General features: G+C 37.4%; 1 protein-coding gene across 2 annotated transcripts in view; it reads right to left on the reverse strand.

Moving 5' to 3' along the window:
• Positions 1-26,823, reverse strand: part of actn4 (actinin, alpha 4) — a 48,579-nt gene that overhangs the window by 11,357 nt on the left and 10,399 nt on the right. For both annotated transcript variants that reach the window (XM_084418606.1, XM_084418605.1), the window contains exons 2-7: positions 3,841-3,955; positions 3,540-3,659; positions 1,800-1,886; positions 1,602-1,689; positions 1,155-1,233; positions 202-283 (exon numbers count right to left, since the gene is read on the reverse strand). In XM_084418606.1, the coding sequence (XP_084274732.1) occupies positions 202-283; positions 1,155-1,233; positions 1,602-1,689; positions 1,800-1,886; positions 3,540-3,659; positions 3,841-3,955 (571 nt within the window). The remainder of the gene's footprint in view (positions 1-201; positions 284-1,154; positions 1,234-1,601; positions 1,690-1,799; positions 1,887-3,539; positions 3,660-3,840; positions 3,956-26,823) is intronic.

Below are 26,823 nucleotides of genomic sequence, written 5' to 3' on the forward strand. Positions count from 1 at the left end.
CTCTCTTCCCCACACACACACACACACACCACACATCCAAAAGCATGCACAACTGACTTCATACACAGGCTCAGACAGCCACACGAATAACAATTGATATGTAATACGCAACACAAAAACATGCTCGCACAGACAGCAGCGCACGCACACACACATACACACACACACACACACGCACACAAAGGACAGAAGAGTTTATACCCTCTGCATCCAACATCTTGGGGATGTCGAGGTATCGCTCTGCCACTTCGAAGGCATTGTTCAGATTGGTCACTGGGTCGTCCTGTTAACACACAATAAAACAGTCACATGAGCATGAATAAAATGCACTTACACCAGTGTCATTGTAGTTTTTATTTGTATTTTTTTATTTTGATATTTTGAATTACCTTTTATGTTTATACTTTTGAATTTTCATGTTTCAGTTTAATTTTTTGTAATTTCGTTACGTGCTTTTGTCTTCTTTTTTTTTTAGTTTTTATTTATTTCCAGTTAATAATTTGGTGCTTCAACTTAAACATATTTCACTTTCTTGCCAAGGCAAGATTTCTAATTTTAATTTAGTGTACGTTTGTCATTTTATTTCAGCTTGATTTCAATTAACAGAAATGTTTAAAATAATTTTAGTTTTCGTTAACAATAATAAGCCAGACTTACAAAACCTCTGTGTCACAATGCAAAGCCTTTTTTGTTGTTTTAATAGAAAAACATTAACATGATGTGGAATCACTGGAATTATCATAAGGGCTGTTTTCATTTTTGAAAGAATCTTTTTAAGGTTTTACAACATTTCATAATATAGACAGTGTATTAATGTATATGATAAATATTGTAAAATCAAGAAACTAGATGAGGTTTATCTGCATAATAACTTGATTGTGCTTGATGTGAAAATTCAATAATAAATTCAATTTCTGTTGAAAAGAAAAAAGAAATTTCTCAAAAAAGAACAATGAACATTAAAAATCACCATTATAGTTAAGCAAAATAATCATGCTTAGCAGTTTAACTATTAACCCACTTTTGACCATGCAATAGGAGTACATTACTCTCAGCTTCATTTTAATCTACTGAATTGCACAAAATATCCCCCAAATTCAGTGCAGAAAATTCATAAACCTCCTAATGTACTTCTGTTTTCATGAGAGACGCACCTTTCTCAGCTTGTCATAATCAATGAGCTCTGGCCTGTGTCTATGGATCAGAGCATTGAAGGCAAGACCATCCTTCCAGCTGTGGAAAAAGAGAAAACGTGTGTCAAAGGAAACAAGCACTTCACATTTCCTTCCTTTGACCAGAAGAGGGCAGCACTCAAATCACAGCTCACAATTCATGTCAGTGTTGGACTCGAAACTACACAAACTACGCTGAAGGAACCTTGTTTGCAAAGCGAGTGTGAGATCGAGACATTTCAGATTGAAGTGTGATCTTTTATCGCTCATCTTCAGCTGTTTGTTTAGTTTATTCAAATACATCCATAACACTGCTTTATGCAAAACCCAATTTTGAATGAATCAATCAATCAAAACCACACAAAAAAAAAAAATCTTTGGATCAATCAAATAAAATGTTCTAGATCAACACTAATAGATGTTTCGAACCTGATATGGAAGTTCTGAACGTTGACGTTCTTGTAAGGAGCCGTCTTTCTCTGACACCAGAGCAGAAGTCCTTCTTTAGCAGAGGTTTCTGAAGAGAGAGAAACAGGCTTTACTGGACATTCATCACGGATGTTTGGTTTTCTTCTCCAAAGTTTGATTATGCTGTGCAGAGCTGCTCCTAAGTTCTCTAAATTATACCCTCCACTGAGATGTCCTGGATGGCGAAGCGGAGGATGATGGTCCAGATCATTCCCAGAGTCATCTTGGCATTTCCATCCACAATTTCTACAAATACACACATGCAGATGTTGAGAGTGAAAAACATGCCGTTTTATTTTGAACATTATTCATTTCTTTAAAAAGCCTTATTTAAAATTGTATCTTCTTTTAATCAGAAAGGATGCATTAAGTTGATCAAAAGTGACTTTATGATAAAATAATTTACTTTAAATGTATTTGTTACGTTACATATAAATGCTTAACTTTCTATTCATCAAAGACTTCTGGGGAAAAATGCATCACAATTTGCACAAAAATAAAGCAGCACAACTGTTTTCAACATTGATAATAACCAGAAATGTTTCTTGAGCAGTAAATCATCATATTAGACTGATTTCTGAAGGATCATGTGACACTGAAGACTTTGATCACAGGAATAAATTACATTTTAACATATATATTACAATAGAAAACAGCTATTTAAAATTGTAATAATATTTCACAGTTTTTACTTAATTTTGATCAAATAAATGCAGCCTTGATGAGCAGAAGAGACCATTCAAGACCACAAACTTTTCAATACATTCATTGCAAACGCTGTAATAACTCAAACAGCGTTTAGAAACGGACTCGGGGTGTGTTCACACTTGTAGTTTAGTTTGTTTAGTTCGGACCAAACAAACAAAAAAACATTTAGTCCTGGTCCGCTTAGCGTTCATTCTGCCATTTTAACACCGAACCTAAAGTCACAGGGATACGTTCCCAACCTGATTTGTCAGCTTTTATTACGTATATTTTGCAACGAAACTTGTTGAACATCCAAAGCAAAGCTGTGTTCTGGGCTGAACGCGCTCGTTGTGTGTGCGTAGCCGACATATGATGGTATATTGACCAGCTGAGAACTCGTGAAGAGCTTATAAAATGTGTGAAGGAGTCCAAACAGCGGCAGGAATCCCTCCGTCACACACACAAATGATCCGCTGCGAGGAGTCCCGGTTCTGATGCCGGTACCGAACTGTGATGGGCAACATCGCAACTATGATGAGAAAAAAACAGGTCTGTCTTTTTTTTTTTTTGAGTCTAATCTTCCTGTTTTTGGTTCGTTTATCATGTCTTTGGTAAATGTGTTTGCTGCGTCCGTGGCCATTTTCAAGAAACGACTCGAGACACTTCTTGTTCGGCAACACTTGATACATCAATACTAACACTTTCTTTTCTTTTCTCTCCTACTCTATATCTATTTAAACAAATATATGTATACTGCATTAGACTAAACTGGGAAGGGTCACAGCACTTGCATATTGTTGTGCTATTGTTAGTTTAACTGCTTCTTTTGCTCTCCTCATTTGTAAGTCGCTTTGGATAAAAGCGTCTGCTAAATGATTAAATGTGTTGCGTTCATATTTCACTCGAACCGCACTAGAGTTCGTTTGGACTTTCAGCGTCTCGGTCCGCTTGGGTTCAGATGGCAGCGTTCACACTTATTCAAATGAACCGCACTAACTGAGCAATCGCACCAGGGTTTGTTTTAATCCAACCAAACGTGCCGAGTGTGAACACACACCTCTCTGAGAGAGACGCTGCATCAAGACGGAGGAGGATCGGAAAGGTCAGAATTTCCCGAACACACACACAAACATGCACTTGTGTGGGATTTTCACTTGGCAGGCGCTTCTTCAAAGCGAATATCCAGTCTGATGCACAGAGAAGTGTTTGTACCTTCTGCACCGATGGACACCAGTTTGACTCCTTTGCTGGCGATGAAGTCCAGCGCTTTGTTGACATTGTTGATCTTGTGCACTCTCATCTTTCCTCTTTCAGGTTTAGGTAATCTCTCCCCTGCACAAACACACAGCGGATGAGTTCTCACACTCTTTCCATCGCATCAGCATAAACACACACACACACTCCTCGGCTAAACATTAGCTCGACAGCTCTGGAAAGTTGCAAATGAGACTTAATGAACTACTGACCAGCCAAAAACTCACAAGACAAAAGCAAACGATTACAGCTCACTGACCTGAGATGACCTCTAGGAGCAGCATCAGTTTGAGTCCATCTCTGAAATCCTCCTCGATGTTTTCGATCTGAGTTCCCGACTTTCGCAGGTGAGAGTTGCACCAGGCCGTGAAGGTCTAGAACAAACAGGAAATTATGTCAGGAAAACAAATAAAGTGGAAGCAAGGTCCCACAGCCCGGGAAACAGGAAACGCTGCATGCAGGAGCGCTCAAGATGTTTGCTCAGGAAGCCGGTTTGAAAATCAACATCTGAGGCGTTTCTGGCTGAGATACGAGACCGCCGTTCCTATGAAAACTCGGAAATATCGCATACTTTGCAGACAAAAGCTGACATTTATTGAAGTGAGCACGTGATATTATACCAAAATGAAATAAACATCTCAGTATTTGCACCTCTAAATACAGTGGTATTGTTAACTAAAACTTAAAAATATATATTTTCCATTAATAGAAATAAAAAGCATCCAAGTATGAAATAAAATGTAAATATTAGACAATGAAAATTTTATTAAATGAATAATAAATAAATTAAAATAAACAGAAATATCTAAAAACAACAGAAAACCTGAAATAATAAAAAAAAAAAATCATAATAAAATTACTAGTACTTGAATTAAAAAAAAAAATACAACTAACTGAAATAAAACAAGTTTAAATCAAAGTACTTAATTAAAACTGATATAAAAATTAAGTAAAACCAAATAGAAATATTGTTTTTTTATATATATTTTTCTATTTGGTTTTACCTAATTTTTATATCAGTTTTAAAGGAATGAAATAAAATATAAATATTACATAAAAAAATAATAAAAAAAAATACATTAAAACTAAATGATAATGTGAAATTTTGCCTTGGAAACTAACCGAAATAAAACAAGTTTAAATACTAAAATTATTAAAACAAATAAATAACTTAAACCTAAATAGAAATATTTTTTTTTTTTAAAGCAAAAACTAATAAAAATGAAAAAACTTAAACTTACACTAAACGTAAAGCAAAAAAAAAAAAAAAAAAAGGTAGTTCAAAATATTAATACAAATTATAATGGTATATAAATAATACTAAATTAACAGCTCTAAAAATGCCTTTTTAAAACTCTATATTAAAAATATATATGCATATTAAAAAAAAAAAAAAAATTCCGGAGAGATGCACTCACTCAGTTAGACTCACTAACTGACTAGTCGATTACCAGTTTGATCCACAGCACCTCAACATGAACCAGCAAGTACAGACACACACAGGCATCCGATCACACTGGGAGAGGGGTTTCCAGGCCCGCGGCCCGTAACACAAAGACTCCATTGAGTTCGGTGGATAATGAGGCCCTTCACCACCCCCTACCCTCGTACGACAGGCACCTACCAGGGACAGGCCCGCCACAAAAACAATTCAGCCTTCACACACACACACACACACACACAAACACAAACCAGTCAGGACCTGAGCCTGGACCGACACATCCACACTGTCAACAAATGCCATTTGATGAGGCCTGAAATACCTCGGCTCAAACAGGGGGCTCTGTGTGTGTGTGTGTGTGTGTGTGTGTGTGTGTGTGTGTGTGTGTGTGTGTGTGTGTGTATGTGTGTGTGTGTGTGTGAAGCCCAGTGGAATGCCTATGATTAGTTGGGTGTGGATGACATCATTGCATCCAAGTCACAAGAATTACAGAGGAAGACCCGCTCTGCCACACATGAGCATGTGTTTATGTGCCACTTTAGGTCATAATAAAGTACACTACGCTGATGCAGACACTTCACGGCCACGTTGCACTCGCAATGCATGTCAGTCATTTCAACTGTGTGACTACTGATCGACCAACATGGATTATTTTATGGCTGATATTTTTATAACTGGATATATGCATTTTTATGCACGCGACTCTGTTTGCCGCTTCCGACAGTTATAGACCAGAGAAACGTATCAGCTGATATTGATAATTTAAAAAAATGCCACATATCGGATTCAGCCGACGTGTGGAATATATCGGTCGGCCGCCAGTAGGGATGTGATTTGCACTGAAACCAGGAATGGCATTGTGGAGTCGTGAGATAAAACTCTCGATTGCAATGAACTGCCACTCCCTGCGCAAGAACGCATGCAAGATCAAACCACATCCTACACACACACACACTCCTGCAGTGCACGAGTGTATGGAGAGTGATCGACAGGTGAGGGTGTGGTGTCGTTCAGGAACGAACTCAATGCACACGGTTTCACGATCACCTGATCCACATAACCCTTCCTACTCTCTCTCTCTCTCTATAGGCCTGAGGTAAATAGCTTGCCTATGGATGTGTGTCATTAATATGCTTACTATTAACACTACATTCATATAAGTTTAAAGAAGCAGAAAAACTACATATTGTGGAGGAAATGTGGATGTTAGTGCTCAGGCAAAACTCATGATCACATTGTTTGTGTGTTTTGGGTGGTTTCAGGTACAGGGTTTTAACAGATAAACAGCGTAAAAACGAATTAAAAATAAATAATACGATAAAAGCATTAAATAAATAGTTGATAAAATATCAAATAAATTAAATATATACAATTAAAAAAAATTTTTTTTTTTTAAATACAGCAACAGCATTAAATAATTAAAAATTGTATAAAAATAGATCAAATAAATAAATAATTTAAATACATAAAATAAAAAAAATAAAAAAAGTGTAAACTAAACTAATAAATAAAAATAAAAAATTTATTAAAATATAAATAATACATCTAACATTACAATACTATAGTGAGTAGGAAAAATGTTTAATAAAATAATTTAACAGAAATTCTATATTTTCCAAATAATATTTTCACAATGTATTTTATAAATTGCTTTTTCAATAGCATTTAGGGAGGTTTGTGGCATTAAAAACACCAATGCTCTGTTCACACCTGGTGTTAAGATGCTCTTTGGTTGATCGGACCACAAGTGGACAACACTAAATACAGGTGTAAACAGTCTAAAGACGACGATATTACCATATGATACCATCACTGTATTACAGTATCATCACTGTGTTTGCTTGAGGCTCCTGGGTTGGACTTTACCTGCGGTTAAGGATTATTCATAAAATGGGTCGATATGCTGGTTATTAATACTTTCTCTGCACAGCAAATGTCTGTAATGCTGGAATTGCTCAATCTCCAACACTCACACCCGAGTATGAGCACACATCCGAGGGGAAACTTCTGCATGACTACATGAAACTGTAATAACCGTTTTCCTCATTCTCTGCGAGCTCTAATGTGTTTCCGTCTGCAAGATCAACATCAGCATCTTTCTCCCACTCAACGGCTGCAGGACTGGAGGATGACCGGGACATAAATCCCATCATACAACGACATGTAGAGAACTGAACAAGAGTTTAGAACAAGCTCCATAAGTCGGAAACATTTGGAAACTGCAAGTTTTCAGTGTTTAACCTGTAAAACGAGCCCATCTAGCAGGGGGAGCTCTGATAAAAATCATTCTCATTATCTAAAATCAAGTGTATGATCACGGTGAGCTTCAGCGTGAATGACTGAACACAACAGAGATGATAATAAACCACTGCAAACTTCCAAGATGGCATCAAGATGGCTTAAAATGAGACAAAACAAGCTAAATTAACTTAAAAAAAAAAAAAATTAAGCTTAATCATTAATAAACAAATTGTGGATGAATGAGGGAATTTAAAGTGTAATTTCTATACCTTGTTTTTATTATTATTATTATTATTATTATAATAATAATGAATAAAGGGTTATTATTGTCAACAAAAAACAAAACTTAAACATTTGTTAATTTAAAGAAAATAATTGATAACTGAAATATAATTTTTTTAGTTGAAGTTACTAAAAGTACTAAAAGAACTAATTAAACAAATAAAAACAAAAAATACCATATAGACATTTAAAAAAATAAATTACATAAAAATGACAAAAATACACAAAAATGAATTTTGTTTAAAAATTAAAGTGAAAACAAAAAAAAAAAACAATAAAAAAAAATAACAAAAAAAACTAATAGTAATGGTATTGGTAACGATAACACTGAATGAATATATATTATAACTTTAGAAAAAAAAACGACTAAAAAAATAATTAAAAAAATTCAAGTAAATCATGAATATCTAAAAAAATCGTGTAATTTCACTGGTAATAAGAAAGTGTAAATCCTGAAGAACATTCTGCTATTAAACTGGAATTATGGAATTTAAATGAGAATTTAAATAAAGAAAGTTTGAAAACGAGCAGCTTCATCATTCCAGCAGAAGTACCAGTGATATCTAAGGGGGTCTTCGGATATATAGACTTGGACCCTAAAATTCCCTAAAATTTGAGAACCACTGTTTACATTTACGCATTTGGCAGACGACTTGTAAGATCCGAAGCGACTTACATTGCATTTCAAGGTACACATTTACATTTTTATCAGTTCTAGCATTTCCTGGGAATCGAACCCATGACCTTGACGTTGCAAGCGCCAGCGCTGTACTGTTTGAGCCACAGGAAAGCCTACAACATCATACAAAGTTCCAATGGAGTAAAAAAAAAACTGCAAAAGAAGATCAGTTATTTTCTCTGTCAACCCAAGATCAAGAAACAGAGTATCAAAATAAACTGAAATATCATCACAATGGTGAGCAACATATGAGAGAATATCAACAGCCAAAGTGGCACTAAGTTTCAAAGCATCCGCTCTGAGCTCTCGACCCTGGAGCAACAGAAGAGAGACCGGGAGGAAAGAGGGACACGGGACAGGGAAGAGCGAGGAAGAGGAGGAGTTGCCCTGGTGGATGCCATGTTTATTTGTTGATTTATTTATAGCACTTCCTGTCTTTGTGCGAGTCCTAGCGGTGTCTGAACGGCTCGGGTTCCTCCTCCAGACGGCAGGAACATTAACCCTCTGAGGTCGGCAAACGCGCCCCCGCGTTTTGCTGGATTTTTTTCACATAGCAGCAACATAAACTTAAAAAAGTCCGTCATTTACGGTCATATTAATAAAATAAATACATGATTATAAACTATAGAGGGTCTTCTTTTTTTTGTGTACACTCACATTAACATCAAAACCTTGTTTTTATTTTTAAATAAATAAAATAAACAGGGTGCGCTTTCAGCTCACTCTGTCTCCGCAAAAATCTTTTTGAAACAAGTCTGGAAAATGAACTGAAACTCAGCTAATACTTATCACACAACCATGAAACATGCGTCTAAAGAAAGCTTTAAATTTCTACTTTTAAATAAAACAATTCACATTCAAAACAAATATTCTCCTGCAATGTAATCTGTAAGAAACTAAAGAGAAGTACAGTTTCTCCCGTCTCACCTAATTATCGGTAATGAGTTCACACCCACTCGCAGAGCGCGCTATTCATAAGATAATGAGCTGAGGTGATCTATGCAAAATAAGGTAAACGCCCCCTGAAATGCCTTAAAACCAGCAAGTTTCATTTATTCACTTTCCTGCGCTGTTGGAAGATGACACGAGTTCAAATTTTGCTCAGAAGAAGAGCAGGACTCTGACGACGAACGTTTGTATTTTGAGCGACGAACGTTGAGCGACTTGATCCAGCCGTGGATAATATTTCGGGTAAGTCTTTTTAAATTTACTTGCATTAGTTGACACATGTTCGCATTTATGAGGAAAAAACAATATTACGTGACAGTTCTCCATTATGGACGCGAGCGCTCTGAAGCAGCACTAAAAGACTTTCAAACTTTCACAGAGACTTTCAAAACAGAAAGCACAAATCCATTCTTTAAAACGAATTTCGTTTTGTTTTAATTGTATCTTAATTTTAATATTATTTTCATTAACAAATTTCCTGGTTTTAATACATAAAAAGTAAATAGGCTAGCAATCACAACATAAGGTGCTTGAACTGGAGAAAAATAATTCATACTATCATTTTATATCATTATATCATTTTACAAAACGGTTTTGCGCATGTGCTTCTGCGCGCACTATTTCGAATTTACGTAACGTTTTTGACGACACGGGACCATGGGCTGGGCCACTCGGAGGTTGCTTCCGGGAATAGGCTACTGCCCTACAGTATTAAAAGTCGCATATAATTTATAACATATTATTGTTTATAAGGTTATAGTGTGCGTTATTTGTTTTCTCTTTAACTTCTTTCAGCTCTTTTCATGTTTGGGGGGTCGGATTGTACAAGTTACTTTTGTTTATCGCTCACAATTGCTTTGTTTATAACAGACTGATTATTTTTTTTATTTTGGTCACATTTGATTTGCTTAGAGCAAATTTAGAACATTATGTTCTCCGGTAAAGACGGTCTTCAGATGATCCTGGACAGCGAGGAATAACTCACCTTGGCTTTTCCTCAGAGGAAGATTGTAACTCAGACGAACGGCAGCATGTTCAAGAGCGAATTGATCACGCCGAGTAAACACCGAGTTTTCACGTGAGTAAATACGTGAACTCAAGTGGTCTAGTGGTAGAACATTTGCCTAGCGTGTCAGAGGTTCTGAGTTCGAATCTGCACTCATAGTTTTTTTTTTTTTTTTGTCAAATCAGATTATGTTTATCAGTGGTTGTATATCAGGCAGAGACATGTGTGTGTGTGTATTTTGTTTTGTAATTTCACTGGAACGAAAAGAGAGTCTCCACAACGGATTGAAGCGCGCGTCCGAGTGAAGACTGCGCGAGCCTAAAACAAACACAGTATCCGCGTCTGACTCGCGGGAATCCACGGCGCAAACCTGTGAGGGGCTGTGTTTTCATGAGCCCCATATCAGCTCAAGAAAACACAAGTTTATTCAGATCATTACTTGTTTACACCGTCTCGCAGCGCTGTGAGGAATAATAATAATAAGGGAAAATGTCCCTCAAAAGGTAGATGTAAACAAACTATTAAAAGGTAAATATAATTTTTTTTTCTTTAAATAATTTTTATTGTGTTTTATTAGTAACAAATTTGGGGAGAGGATAAATATTCCAAAACTGAAAATACAGTATGAGAATTTACTGCACAATTACTAGACATGTTTACCTTGGATATTATACAATTTACAAGCACAATTTGTGGAAAAAAAAATGTATATAAAAAATATAAATAAAATTTATTTTTGTGTATAAATATATACACATGTATATGTGTGTGTGTGTATGCACATATATATATTTGTATAAGCAACGTATTAAACTGCAAATTAGCATTTATATTCCTTATAATAAAAATGAAAGACCTATGTTACAGACATATGAAAGACAACATTTCGTTGATTAGTTTTGGATAGATTATACATTTTTACTGTAAAATATCTGCCACCTCAAATAAGCTTTTATTTGCCAATTTTTTTGTCAAAAATAATCAAATAATCAATCAAATCCTTAACTTTGAAATATGTATGATAAAATGTATACTTTAGTTTGTACAAAGAAAGATTACACTTGAATTGTTGTTTATTTAAATATTTACAAGGTAGATGTAAACAAACTATTAAAAGGTAAATATAAGCCTTTTCTTTAAATAATTTTTATTGTGTTTTATTAGTGACAAATTTGGGGAGAGGATAAATATTCCAAAACTGAAAATACAGTATGAGAATTAACGGCACAATTACATGTTTTCCTTGGCTATTATAGGCCAAATTGCAAGCACAATATGTGGAAAAATAAAAAAGAATTGAGATGCTTCCAACTGTTGCTCTTGCATTCTTGTGGCTCAGTGACTCACCTGAATGAATGGCTCATTAAGTATGCGGTCCTCAGGTGTGAACCACTACATATGCATGATCTGTGACGCCCACTCCGCATATGGCCTTTCCAAACAGAAAGTGCTTTGCAAAATTCAAATCAATGTATTGTGTTATGTGAAGGATTAGGCAGGGTGATTTTCACATAATTTTGAAGAAAAAACACTAGGCGATGACATCCATTAGACAAAAGTCTTATTGGCACATATTTAGTGTGTGTTTTGTGGTCTTATTTCAGAAACTTTAGTTTTTAGTTTTTTCAATAACCACGCATAAACATTATTCTCTCAAAAATGCAGACATGTACATTCTTGTTGCTCACATATTATGGTAGCCCTGTTTGTGCTAAATAGTGTGTAATTTTTTTTTGCCATTACTATGTTTATAAGCAACTGAAAAAAGCACAAATGTCAGGGCATGTCAGAACATCTCAAGGACCCCAAAAACACCTCAGACCCCAGAGGGTTAACCCTCGCCGCGGCCCGGGACCATCCGTTTCAAACAGCCAAACACTGGGATTCATTCACAGAGCGAGTCGGAAACTTGACTTCATCATTCACGCAAGCACTGATTCTATAGAGGGAAAAACTGTGATTGCGATTTAAATGTTTTGAAGTTGACTGTGGTTGTTTGTAGGACTGCACAATTTGGCCATTATTAGTATTATTATTATTACTATTAGGGATGCATGATATATGGGCCACCTTATCGGTATCGGCTGATATGTGTTCATTTTTAATGTTATCGTTATCGGCCCGATAAGAAAATATGGCTGATATATTAAAGCTGATAAATAATGTATTATTTCCTTCAGCTGAGACACTTCAGATGCGCACTGTTCGCCATGACGGATTTGAATTGCTTAAAGGGGTCATATAATGGTACATGCACTTTTACAAGTTGGATTGTACTGATATGTGTGTTGGCAGTGCCTGTACACAACCATCATAAAATGATCAAAATCCATCCAGTGTTTTTTTTTTTTTATCTTCTTATATGTTTCCCCCCGTTTCAAATCAAGCCGTTCGATTTTGTAACATTACAAAATCAACGCCCCTCCCACGATTGTTGATTGACAGCAGCGTTTCAACAGACCCGCCCTCGCTCGTGAGCGAGCTGTCAATCATAGTCCGCGCGGTCATTGTTGATACGCTGGAGCACTGTCTATGAGCAGAATGGCGTCTAAGCGATTGTGGTGTTCTGTTCTTTTAGTGTAATAAGGAACACAGCAGTCATTTTGACGAACCGCTGAAGACGCAGTGGCTGAGTTTGTTTTCGAAGGGAATATTCCCCACGATCAACGTCAATGCTTTCATGTTTGCGCGAATCATTTCACACACCAGACTGCTTTACAAACGAGGCTCAGTATAAAGCTGGTTTTGCTAAGAAGCTGCTCCTGAAAAAAGGATCGGTACCAACTATTCGTGTTCCTGCTGCACCTCCAGAAGAAGAAGTGAGTATAACGTTTTATTAACCTTTATATTAATCTTTATATTAATCTTTGCAAATCACTTGCTGCACGCTTCACGATGAATGCGGCTGTTTACACTCAGGGTACATTACGGCATGTTTTCTATGTACGACGTTCTCAATATAATTCATAATCCCACTTTTATAATGAACAACGTGTTATGGTTATTGTGTTACAAACGGTGTATGCACAGAACAGAGGGGCGGGGTGAGCAAAGCTCATTATCATTTAAAGACACATGCACTTAAACGGCGTGCTGAAAACAGCTGTTTTTGACCAGGTAAAATGAGTGTTTTCTATAGTAGTAACTACTACTAAATACTTAATTATTATTACTGTAGCAGTGTTTCCCCTAGGTTTACAGGTTTGGGGGGGGGGGGGGGTTGGTTGGTTTGGGGAAAATTGACACAGACGCTATCTATCTATCTATCTATCTATCTATCTATCTATCTGTCACATAAATTGGTTGTCTGGGAGGGTAATGGTTTGTAAAAGTTAAAAAATGTTAACATAAGATATCTCTTTAAAAAAATAAATAAACATATTTAAATCTTTTTAAAATTGACTTTTGCAAATAACCTTTGTTAAATTTATAGAAGTATTTGTTAATATTAATGGACCAGAGCTTAAATAGTTTTATTTTTTAACTAACAACTAAAAAAAGATTTATAAATACTAACCAATATATATATAAATTTTAAATGGGCTTTTTTTATGAGAAGTTTTTATTTCTATGATGCATTTATTGGAGAGAATAATCCTGTCAGACGCACCACTGCTGTGAACGCGCGTTCACGTAAACACAATTTAAACAATGTATTATTCAATACATTACTTCTATATAATTATATATTAAGTTGCTCAAGCAAGTGGTAAAATATTTAACCATGTACTTATATTAAAATCTTTTGTATTTAAATTTTAATACAATAAATCTTGCATGTCACAAAGAACTTGTTTTTCCACCTCCACGAATAAGACGAGTGTTGTTCATTATGTCGCCTTGTTGAGGTAAATTGTAGTTCTCCTTGCTTTAACTCAGTCTTAAAGTGAAAAAAGTAGTAATTAATTAAATTTATGGTGAGATTACTACATTTTATTTAATTAATCGCACTTATGGTGAAATTACTACATTTTCAGGTCAATCGGTGTTCATTTTGACCACGAAACATGCGCTGTCACTTTAATTCAGCGTTTGCAGCACAGCAGAAATAGACTCGGTGCAGAAACGATCTCTGCACTGCTGTATACGCACCGCAACTGGAACAGATCGATCATCGACGGACTGCATCCTCGTGCAGTGTGAAAGCTCTGTTAACATGGGTACGGAAAAAAAATACTCACCGCAAACGAAATATATGTGAAACGGGCGTTAGACTTGGAGCAGGAGAGCTACTCCGGCTGCTACTCGCAGTAGAGCGAGTGTTGCCATCTTCAGTTCAGCGACACATTTCCAGCCGCGCGCTCTCTGTCCGCTAGTGCTCAACTGTATGTGACGCAAGTGTTTGTTTGTGTGTGAGTGTGCGCACTCATTGGGATAATTGTAAACACAGACAGAAAAGACATGCCATCGTGGAAATAAGATAAATAACATATTACTTAAGGGCCATTTAGGTTTTTTTTTTTTTATAAAATAACAAATTGTAATCTGTCGCTATAAAGAAAATCAAATCAAATTTACTTGACCTCCAAGGGGGGCGGGGGGAGCCGTTAGGAGGGCGGGGCGCCCCCCTTATATAATGGTAGGGGAAACACTGTGTAGGCCTGCACAATTTGGTCAGAATTTTGACCATCAAACTTTTATTTTGACAGAAAGCCACTGGAAGCCCTTAAATCTTCTCTTTTGTTGATAACACCCGTTTGGCCCAATATTAAACTTTGACCTTTCTGCTGCCTAGAATTCCTTGAGTGCTTCGACTATGAACTACATAAATCACAATAACCCTGGAAGCATAACTGCAGAATGCCACTTGTAAGCCTGAACCGTACTCCACGCAAGCATGTGAACGCAGACGATTCCAGATATGCGAGCTACGTTTCAATTGGACCCTAAACTAAAGTGTTACCAAAAATGTTGTTGTCATGATGGTGTAACAGTTTGAAGTGAATTAAGCAATTTCACTAAACTATAGTTTATTTTGTTTAACAAAATAACAGTTTAAGGCAAAAACATAGATTTTTCATGCAGTGGTCAGTTTTGAGATTTTGGGCTAGTTCACTTCTTCAATAAGTGTTCTTTCAAGCTGCTATAAAGAAAACGTTGAAAATATACATGAATATGTTTGTTTTATTACATTTTGTTTACTTGCGGCAGTACGTTTCTCCCGAATTTACCAAGTTATCATTCCAACGCGACATGCCGAGTTAACGTCTGTTTACTGAAGTCTGTCATGACCGGGATCGTTGTAAAGCTCCGAGTCTCCTGCACAACGCTATGAAAAAAATCATTTTGCACCTGGCTTTATCATATGTTCAGATCTAGTATCTACCGAATATATATATGCAAAACCGCACATATTTAATGAGATAATGCCTAATTTGCATAATTAAACATACACATTTCAAAAACTTGTTATACATTTTTTTATATATACTTGTGTAAGTAATCGACTGAGAAAGTTTCATGGTGATATATATTATTTTAAAATTTTACCCTATTCACCTGTAGTGTCTCGCCTTAATCAACTTAGTTGGATATCTCAATAACAACATATCTGGTTAAATGCCATTAATAAACCTGTTTGTGTTTGAGTACTGTGTGTTAAGAAGGTTTCAATCATTCATCAGATCAGAAGTCCACATCTAGAAACGGGCCTTGCTTTGGAGCATCTGTGAAACAAACACCAACACAAAACGACAGAAAGACCAGATGGAAGAACGCTGGAGAGGAGTGCCTGACCCAGAGAGAGTTCGCGCAGGAATGGAAGTCATCCCACCATCGCACGAGAGTGATTTTAGGAATGCCAGACACGCATGTTACGCTGCACAGAGAACGGCTGTCAAAACTAATGAAGTGTGTTTGTACGTGAAGCTGAAAGTGAAGAGACGAGAGAAAATGTAAAGATTGTGGTGCACCCGCATCTCTTCTCAAGGGCAGATACTCCACACATCAGCTGAGGATCCAGTTCAGTGTGTCAGGTGTACAACGGCTAGCTGATCTTAAAATGCAACAGGGAAGCCGAACTATTTTTAACTTGACGTGTCATCTTGAAAACACAGCACTCAGCGAGAAGCGAGACAACAGTCAAAGACAAAGTCATCTGTCAGCACAAGCGCACAAACCAACAATTATTTTTTTTTAATTGCTGGTTTGTGCGCACAATCAGACGAACATCTGTGACTGCTCTGTCACTTCATGCTGAGCATTGCATTTTTTTAAGATGACACACCGGGACAGACAAAATAATCGTTTTTACGGTGAGTGAAAAAAATTGAACATTAACAGCAAAAAAAAAAAGTAAAAAAAAAAAAGTCAGTTAGTTGGAAGGCACAAATATATATAAATGCATAAAATTCAAAAATATTCAAAATAAAAAAATCTAAATAAAAACGAATAAAATCAAATGACTAAAACTAATACAAATAATAATATAATAAGTAAAAATATATATTACAATAAGGATAATAAAATAAAAGTCGTTTTAAATATATACACAATTTTCGTGTTTCTCTGAAGTATTAAAGTATTACTAAAAATAACATTCAAAAATATTAATTACCTAAAATATATAATAAAATTATTATATTTATTACAGAATTATTGTCATTTTTAAGGGAATACATTTATAGAGCTTTTTAAAACAATGATATTGTACAGTTCTGTGTGTAATTGCACAGTTCTAGAGTTTAAAACAACTTGAAGATGAATTCACAGACACACAAAAATCCCCATTTAAAGAAATGCATGCTGAGCTTTATCGTTGCAGGATGTGACACAGGAAATGTTTCCTCAGCCCACACGCGTATAATAAATCAATCTAACCTCAATGATTAGAAAGATGCAGTGGACGACCTTTGAGCTTAGAAAGAGGAGAGAAATTGAACAAGACAAACAAATTGCACAAGCGATCAAAACTTCATGCCGAAACAGTTTGCGTGATTAATATGCGAATCACTGAGAGGGCAGATGGAATAAAAAGTAACAACCAAGAGTGACATCATAGCATTCAGCCTTAAAGGGACAGTACACCCCAAAATGAAATGCTGATCTCATGCCTGTTCTTCTTTTCAAAATATCTTAAGAAATAAGAAAGAAATCATACAGGCATGGAACGAAATCAGGGTGAGTAATTGATTACGGAATTCAAATTTTTGGGTGTACTGTCCCTTTAAGGCTGAAGCTATGATGTCACTCTTGGTTGTTACTTTTTATTCCGTCTCGACTGCTGCCCTCTCAATGACTCGCACATTAATCATGCAAACTTGCTCATTTGTGGGTGAACTGTCCCTTTAACTCAAAGATGGAGGAGGTGAGGGACGGAAAGAAGGTCCTGTCAAGAAAACATCCCTCGGCTCAAAGGAAATGAGCTTTACAGCCGTCATTGAGCACAGAGAGACGGGAAGTAGAGGACTCGGAAATGAAGTCCGAGAACATCTCGAAGCAACCGAACAAATGCTTCAGAAACCACACTGATGAGGTTGTGCTTCGTAGAACTGAGACTTTAAGAGGTTCTTCACTTCTTCAACCGCCCCGTCCACGCATTCCCATCTATCACACAAACATTTAGAAATAACTCAGAGAAATGATGGTTCAGCTCTGGAGATTCTGGTGACACTCAAGGTTTGTGTATCAACAGTTTGAGGGAGAAAAGTCAAACGTGGCCAAGAAAGGTCACCAAACTGAGCACGCTTCAAATTCCTGCCTCATCCTCCCGAAGCAGTGCCGGACCAGCAGGAATTTGGCAAACGGTCACACTGTAACTAATAAGGACACTAACAGTCGACATCAGCAAGTCAGAGGATATTTGATGGGAAATATTTATAAGAGACTGACAAACATCAGCGCTGTTGACAGTCACAGTCGACTCAGATTAAAAAGTGAAGTGGGGCAACGCAAAAAATAAAACAAAAATCGTGATATGCCTTAGTGTGATTATCGAATCGCAAAGGCTGCAATTTAAATAAATAAATACATGTTCAAATATTGATATATCATACATTTTTGGCCAACAAAAAAGCAGAAGAATTAAAAAGCTTTTTAAAATTGTATAATATTGTGTATATCATAATAACGATAATATCGTGATTGTCGTTATAACAACATTTGATCTGAGATTATCAAGTATGTCCCTCAATATTCAAGATGAAAAAGCTCTGTATATCTTTTATATTTATATAATTTAATATAATCAATTTCTCTCACAAATGTAATATTGATTTCATGCAAGTTTATAATAAGTGACTTACATTTTAGACACAGTATTGCATGTTTTTTGCTCAATTTTGCGAAAGACAACAGTTCCAAACAAAGGTGTTTCGTTACTGAATGAACAAATCGGTTGAGTGAATGATTCAATGACTCACTCATTAATGAATCTCTTTATATTGAAGAAAAATCCCCATAAATATCGATATATCTATTGTTTTTGTCAACATCGCACACCCCTAATTGCAATATTTAGCATTCAATCTACACCCAAATCAAGTTACTCTAATGTGAAGTCTAATTTTTGTGCCACAAATGGAAAATAATGACACCTATCTGCTAACGGTCGGCCAGTCTCCCTCCAAACTTACACTGGTTTAGTCCATGTTTCTGAGTCGGGCTGGTCAGGGAAAAACAAGAACAGAGTGATGCTTTATGACAACAGCTTTTCAGGCGTATTGAACAACTAATGGCTAACTCACAGTTGTCTGCATATGTGGGGAGTATAAGAAAACAATTCAACAATTACAAACTTCATTTTGTGTGACTTTACTGCATCAAGACGCAGTCTCTAAGTCATCCCAAAATATGTTTCAGAGTCTGACTCTCTGGGAGTATCTCTGCCCTTGTTCCCGGTGACACCCTGACTCCCCGGTGGCGGAGGGAAGATTCAGTAGCGCTGACTCACGTGTGCGAGCGGGACTCTCACTTTCTCAAAGCTGCTTTTCACTGAGGAAAGGGAGTCAGGTTGGATTAGACGGAGGCCTCACAGGGACACGGTCATCCAACACTGAGCCAAAACCCAAAACTCGCTACTGTAGCTGGTGCTTGTGTAACAGATGAAGACAGCAACAGGTAATTCTGTCACAAAGCAACCGGACGGGCTTGAAATACACCTCAAAGGGTTTCAGGGTCGGAAACATCGACTAAATTAAATGAAGCGGTTTCTCATCTACCACACAGAGAAGAGAACCAGAACCACAGAAGAAAATGCACCTAAAACTAGCGATGCACCCGAGTGCATTTCTTAGCACAGTTTCATTTAGTGTCATTCAGTTTAATTTAACGTGTGGTGAAAATGTGTTCGCGCACTGGCTCAAAGGTCAGCGTGTCAGCAGACAGGAGATCAGATCTTTCCTGCCAGGAGGAATCAGGTTTCTTGTTTGGTAACAGGAGAAGACATTGCAGAGATGATGTCTCTGTTCTGATGGACTGCTGCGATTATATTGTGTTTTTTAGCACAAGGAGAATGATGTATTGACCAATCAGCATCCCAGACTGGAAGAATCTGCTTTAGCATAGAAAACAAACAGCCGTTATTAATAGGGGGGAAAATCTGCAGGTTTTCAAAAAAAAAAATTGTGAATTAAAATGCAATATTTTTTTTTTTAAATGCTTGTTTGTAGGGCTGCACAATTTGGTCAACACACACATTAAAAACAGCAAAATAAGAAATATTACTAACTGTAGAATAATATTTCACTAAGGCAAGTACATCAAATGTTAAACAATCAAGCTTTTATTTTAAAGGGAAACGGATTAAAATCAGCACTTCTCTTTTGCGGATACCAGCCGGTTTATAAGCGCTTCTCCTCATTACAAGTTTGGGAAGATGTTTTGCTCATGTTGTGTTTTCGAATGCACGCTAAAGTATCCCAAACTCAAAGCAGATGCAGAGATGAAGTTCACGAGGAGCGATTTCCCGCGAACAGAACCACTCTAAGACGGGGAAAACAAGAGCTGCTCGCGTGTAAACGAACACAGTGCCGCGCTTCACTCTGAAACACGCAGCGCATATATTTATTCAATTACATTGCAGCCTTCGCAATTTGATAAATTGCTCTAAACCATAACATGCTTTCAGCTTTATTTCACTTAGTCGTGCAGCACTAATAATGAAGAAAAAAAGAAAGAAAAAAAAAGACATGCAGGGACTTCTGTGGCAATGGGTGAACTCAGTAAAAAGCGGATTTCCCCATGTTAATGGCCAGTCACTGGGGAACATTCAAAGCTCTGTGGATCTTCATTCCACACATTCTCCATTAGAGAGAGAGAGAGAGAGAGAGAGAGAGAGAGAGAGAGAGAGAGAGAGAGAGAGACTCCTCACAGCCCACATGAGGATGGAATGTGTCTCTTCAGCATTACATAAACACTCTCTATGTCTGTCTGTCTGACCCTCTCTGGGCTAATATTTACTGTGGAATGCACCGAGCGAGTGTTTGGTCCCCCACCACGGAGGATTCAGGGGGTCAAAACACCGAGAGCTGCAAAACCTCAACGGTTGCAGGTCAGAGTCTGTGGAAATGAAGCGTCTACACAACTAATCTCACTGGATCGGTCAAGTTACACCCGAGTTCTACATATACTAATAGAATCATGAGTTGTCGCTGCGACAATGTTGCATTCTACTTCCAAATGTCACGGTTTAATTCAATATGTTACTTGGTGTTTCTAGGTAAAATCGAAATTTACTGAGTAAAACATTTTTTGATTCAGTGTACCAATATTTTACATTATTTCTGAATGTAATAACAAATTGTGACTTGTACATCAATGCAACTAATCTGCCTTTTTAGTAACACTTTATTTTACAGTGTCCAATGTAGTTTCTATAATAATTATTATAAAATTACATGCAACTAACCCTAAACCAAACCTAATCCTAACCCTATAGCAAGTTCATGTAGTTAATTAATATTACTCTGTACTTAAATGCATAATTACACTGTAACAAGAACACCTTAAAATAAAGTGAGCAACGTTTTTTTTCTCAATGCAATTTTGACACAGTTTGACTTGTGTATAGTCAGGTTGTGACTCATTTTCAGAAAATATGGTAAAAGTGAACACTTGCCTAAACAAAAACCACTAATTAGGGCACTTTCAAGTTATGCATAACTCCTAATGTGGTGTGTCAAAGAACAAGGGGAGAGAGTGAGAGAGAAAGTGAGAGAGAGAGCGAGAGAGAAAGAGAATGAAGCCAAACATGTCGGTCCAGTCGGTCCGGTCTCCTGGTATTGTCACTTTTAACTGCCTCTTCCTGTGTCTCCTGTAATGTTCTCATGTCCTTATAAGGCAACACACACTCAGTTCTGCGTGACGCAATAGGCCGAACGAAGCCCCGCCCCTCCCCCCCACAACGCATGCACAAAAGCACACACACACACACACCTGATCAAAGACACCACACCTTTTCCCCTTTCGCGCCCAAAACAATCTCGCTTCTTAGAAAGGAAAGTGTGTTTTTCAAAGCTAACGTTCACAAGTATGCATTCTCGTTTACATTTGTTTGTCCTTCGGGTGCAGGAATGTGAAATATGAGCCAACTCCCCCCCTCCTCGCAGTCGGGACGCTTACAATGAGGCAGCAAAAAAAACGACAGAACACAGGCACCAGAGAAACTGCTGCTCACAAACTTCTGCCCAACTTCCTGTTCCTGTGTGAACACATCAGTCGCCCGGTACGGGACAAGACAGGCAAGTATGTGCAATCTGGAAAGAAACGGTTGGACCATTCAGTCATTTCAGTAGAACTACTCATTGCACACACACGCACGCGCACACACATACATACACACGCTCACACTCGCTTTTATTAAAAAATAAAACAAAACCGCAACAAAATTAATAAAACTAACTCAAATTTAAATTAAAAAGAATATATTTAACAAGACATTCTTAAAAAACTAATTAAAATTCACAAAACCAAAACAAAATTAATAAAACTAAAAAAAAAAAAAAAAGACTAAAACTGACTAAAATTAAAATGAAAAATATATTTTTTAAAAAGACACAAAACTGATAAAAATGACATAACCAACAAAATGACAAAAATCACACACACATACATTCCTGTGCAAACTGAGTCACAGTTCCACACCTAAATCTGTCTGACACACACATACCGATGACGACCCATCAAACCTACACTGAATGAGTTTAGCGATATAAAGGCCACACGGTCGCACACACACACAATGGCATTATCATCTTTCAAAATAGGCGTGACAAGATCTTTCTGTGCTATAAATGACTAAACTGTAACACTCAGTGTGTGTTTGTGGCAGAAGTAAACCAGAGTGAGTCCATCTTTCCTGTCAGTGAAGTGGCTTTACCCACATCTGTTTCTACACACTTCAATCAGTTGTGTAAGAGAGTGTGTGTGTGTGTGTGTGTGTGTGTGTGTGTGTGTGTGTGTGTGTGTGTGTGTGTGTGTGTGTGTGTGTGTGTGTGTGTGACACCACATCCTACAAAAAAAAAAAAACTATTCCAAATGTCACAACACCAAAATGTCCGCAGTCACTACAAATACCTTACAACTTTACAAAATATTAACATGCTAACATACTTAAATAAATAAATAAATAGGGATGCACCGATATGAACATTTTGGCCGATACCGAATACTGATAACTCTTTATATCTGAAAGCCGACTGGCCGATAAATCAAAATCATTTTTGAAAGTAAAAGGAATGCAAAAGCAAAAGTCTCACCATTAAAAGCCAAATCAAACATTTACAGTACAGTGGACTATTTGAACCAGTGTGCATTTTAAAATTAATTTTATAGTCCTATGGCCAACATTATTATTCTTCTTATTTTTCTATTTATGCAAATAAATTAAATAATGCTTAATTATGCAAACAGGTCATTGGACAACATTACATTAAAATGCATGGATAAATAAAATGGAATAGCCTCCGTACGCAATACACAAATTATTTTGATTAAACCATATTGTTGATGAAAATGACATGAGAAAAATAAAAGTGCTGGTTATTATTAATACCGCATCAATGTTTTTCTTGTTAGCAGGTTGATTAACTCAACCACAAAAAAAAAAAAAAAAAAAGTAGATTAGCTGTCCACTCGTCTCGACAGCAACGACCTGATATTGAGGCGTTATCTGTGTCAAGCGAGCGAGAACTGCAGATCTGCTCTCATTGGCTCCTCACACATGACATCCCAGGCTCTCGTGGGTCTGTTGTGGTCCGTGGAGAAACCACACACTCAAACGCCTGGGAACATCCGACCATGACCACTCCAGATCTGCGCTTTCATGAAACCCAACTCCCAAGCGTCAACAATCATGGATGAAACCGGCGTCTTTTCGACCGCTGAGACAAAGTGGAGGATTACAGAGATACAGAAACACACCAACTGGCGTAAAGGGATCGTTCAGCCAAAAATAAAAATCCTGTCATCATTTACTCAACCTCAAGTTGTTCCAAAACCTGTATGAGTTTCTTTCTTCTGCGGAACACCAAAGAAGATATTTTGAAGAATGTGGGAGACCAAACAGTTTTTGGACCCCATTGACTTCCATAGTATGGGGAGAAAACTATGGAAGTCAATGGTGACCAGAAACTGTTTGGTTACCAACATTCTTACAAACTCTTACAGGTTTTGAACAACTTGAGGGTGCGTAAGTGATGACAACATTTTTATTTTGGGGCGAACTGTCCCTTTAAGGCCAGCATGGGGACATCATTACTCCACGCACAACTGACAACCAACGCACACATCTGAATGAGCTTAATTGCACAATCTAATGCATTTCTCACATCAAGATCACACACGTTGTCTTTCGGAAACTGGTTCTTTGGTGGATTTAGCAGCAAGACAAAAAATAAACCCACAATGCAGGCGATGCTATCAATAGGTGGAAACTGTGCTGTGGCTTCTCAAACTCACAGGTCTTTGTCTAGCATCTTGTGCGACTAAATGTTTCCAGTCACCAAAATCTAGATACCATTAGCATAAGGATATGCAGTGAAAAATAAAATAAAAATCACCAGCAGTTCTAGAATCAAGTCAATTGAGAACCAACATGATGGGCAGACCTAGAAAGAATAGCAAAAATCTGAAGAATGGATTTACACATCATGATTTAAAATCGCGAACACGATCTGCATGTGAAGAGAGATCGTAGTTTCACAGTTGTGGTGCTGCCATTCCTGGCTTTCTGGGACTCTTTTACCAGTTTTAAACATGGTGATTCCTCATTTTATTGACTCGAAGGGAAAATTAACTCGGTTGTTCCTCTACGAAAAGTCAACCTGAATTTAGCAATCTGTTCTGCATTTGAGCATGCTCATTGACCTGAAGCAGATGATAACAAGAACGCAGACAACTGACCAGTGAAACCAGTCAGGTCAACCAAGAGTTATCACACAAAATAAAATAACCAGAGTGACTGATGTTTCAGAGCACATAAACTCCTCCAAGAACCCACAATGATCAAGGTCCTGTTCACACCTGGTATTAAGATACGTTTTGGTCGATCGGATCACAAGTGGATGACGTTAAATACAGGTGTAAACGGGGTCTGAAATGTTTTGAGCTTGTCCACTTTTCACCACTTCCAGAGGTAGTGGAAAACGCATTCGACCGGATTGCTTTCGTAGTGTGAACGCAACAGCGCAAAAGACGCTGACTAAAGAGTGCTCTTCGCCTACTGACCTAACGTGTAAACATTACGGGAAGTGCTCTAGCCAGACGGGGTTTAAACTTTGTCGGCTGAAGACCCAAGTTTGGTTTGAAGATGAAAAACTCAAGCACAATGTTCTCTCACCATTCCTGGTTTCTAACACACACTCACAGCGTTCGGCTGATCTTGCGTCTGTCGGATCCGAAACTAAAGCTGATGCTCTCAGTGTTTTTCCATCGTCTCTGGTCGCGTTCATATGTAAATTGCGTGAGCTTATTACATCCATTAGATCTAAAGATCTGAAAAGGCCCATCCATTTACCCCCTCATAGACCCTCTCCTAGAAGAAATCAGGACAGAAGTGGTTGAAAGTGGACAGAAGAGACGGATTAAAACACCAGGTGTGAACGGGAATGTGTTTCTCTCGTCTACTTGTGATCCGATCGGGCCAAAACACATCTTAATACGAGCTGTAAACAGGGCCTAAGAGTCATTGATACACATTAATGCCATTACTAACACAACATTTCCCACGAGACAGTTGGTGTACATGGTCACATGTTCCCTCAAACACACGAATAGTCATTTTTACACCAGAAACCACAACCACAACAACTTCCCCTTGCCAATCAGAGCATGACAGGGACACAACCAATGAGCCCTGAATGCATCTGGGACTTTAGTGCATCAGGTCAATCCGAGTCTCGTTTTGAAAGTGTGTGCAAGAAGTTCTTCCCTCTTGTTTTGCAACTGCTGGCTTTAAGATCTCAAAAAAAAAAAAAAAAAAATGCACATCTGCAGCAAAAACCCCAGCCATAAACGTGGGTTTCACATCAGTTCTGGTCCAGCATTGAGGAACAAGGGAAACTTTTCAGGTTCAAGTGTTTAACTCGAGGCATGACAACATCCAGCTTCAAATCAATCCATGTGCCACGTTGCAAGGGTCAAAGGTGAGGGTTTTATAGACTTCCGGAGCTAAACGACCATATTTGTTTAAAACAGATGACACAGTACTTCTCTGTGCCTTAGAATAACTATTGCATGATTTTTCTTTCACATGCTAGTGAAAATATCACATTTGGCCTATACACACACTCATCAAATTATATACTCATGTTTTCAGTATATATAAAAAAATATATATATATAAAAAAATTAAAAATAAATAAAAAAAAAGGTAAAAGGGAATCAGTTCAAAAATCAAATTGAACCAAATTTTCAAAATCCATAATGAACTTAAACATCGTAACATCATAGACATAATTTTTTTTTTATTGCGACAGGACAGTAAAGAGTTGACAGGAGGCGAGGTGGGAGAGAGACGGGGGACGGGATCGGGAAAGGTCCACGAGCCGGGACTCGAACTCGGGCCGCCCGAGCGCAACACCGCTACATGTCGGCGTGCTGACCACGAGGCCATCGGCGCCGACATAGACATTAATTTTCGACAAAATTAATTCTGGTTGACTGTTTTCAAGGGATCATGACATGAGAAGTCAAATATGCCTTAATCTTCAGTGGTCTTTGTACCATTAAAACATCATGAGGGTTTCAGAGCTTGAAACGTCCTCCTCATTATAAACATCGTTTTGATTTCGCGATATCTTTGATGTAGGAGCAAATACATTTGCATATGACTGCCTCCGGAGCAAGATACTGACGAATAGTTACGCGTCATCACACCATAGGCCACGCCCACTGGCATTCAGTCACTTAACGGCTGACATTTGCCTACACTTGATGTGTTGTGTCCCATTATAATCACAGAGGCTGTCTATACGAGTCTTCAAACATCTCATTTGCTTATTTCTGTAGAGACTTCAGAAAGATACCAGCATCAGGAACAAGTGGATGGTTTATTTTTAATGCCATCATGGATTGTGTTTGTTCGGAGCATTTGACAGCATTTTGTTTTGTAACCGAGGCACGGTGAAATTGAGAATATGCAAAGAAACTTTTGCTGAAAGATGAAGCAGTCGACTATTGGATCTGACAGCAGCTGCATTACAGTCTG

Source organism: Rutilus rutilus (genome assembly GCF_951802725.1).
Source record: "Rutilus rutilus genome assembly, chromosome: 9".
NCBI lineage: Eukaryota > Metazoa > Chordata > Actinopteri > Cypriniformes > Leuciscidae > Rutilus > Rutilus rutilus.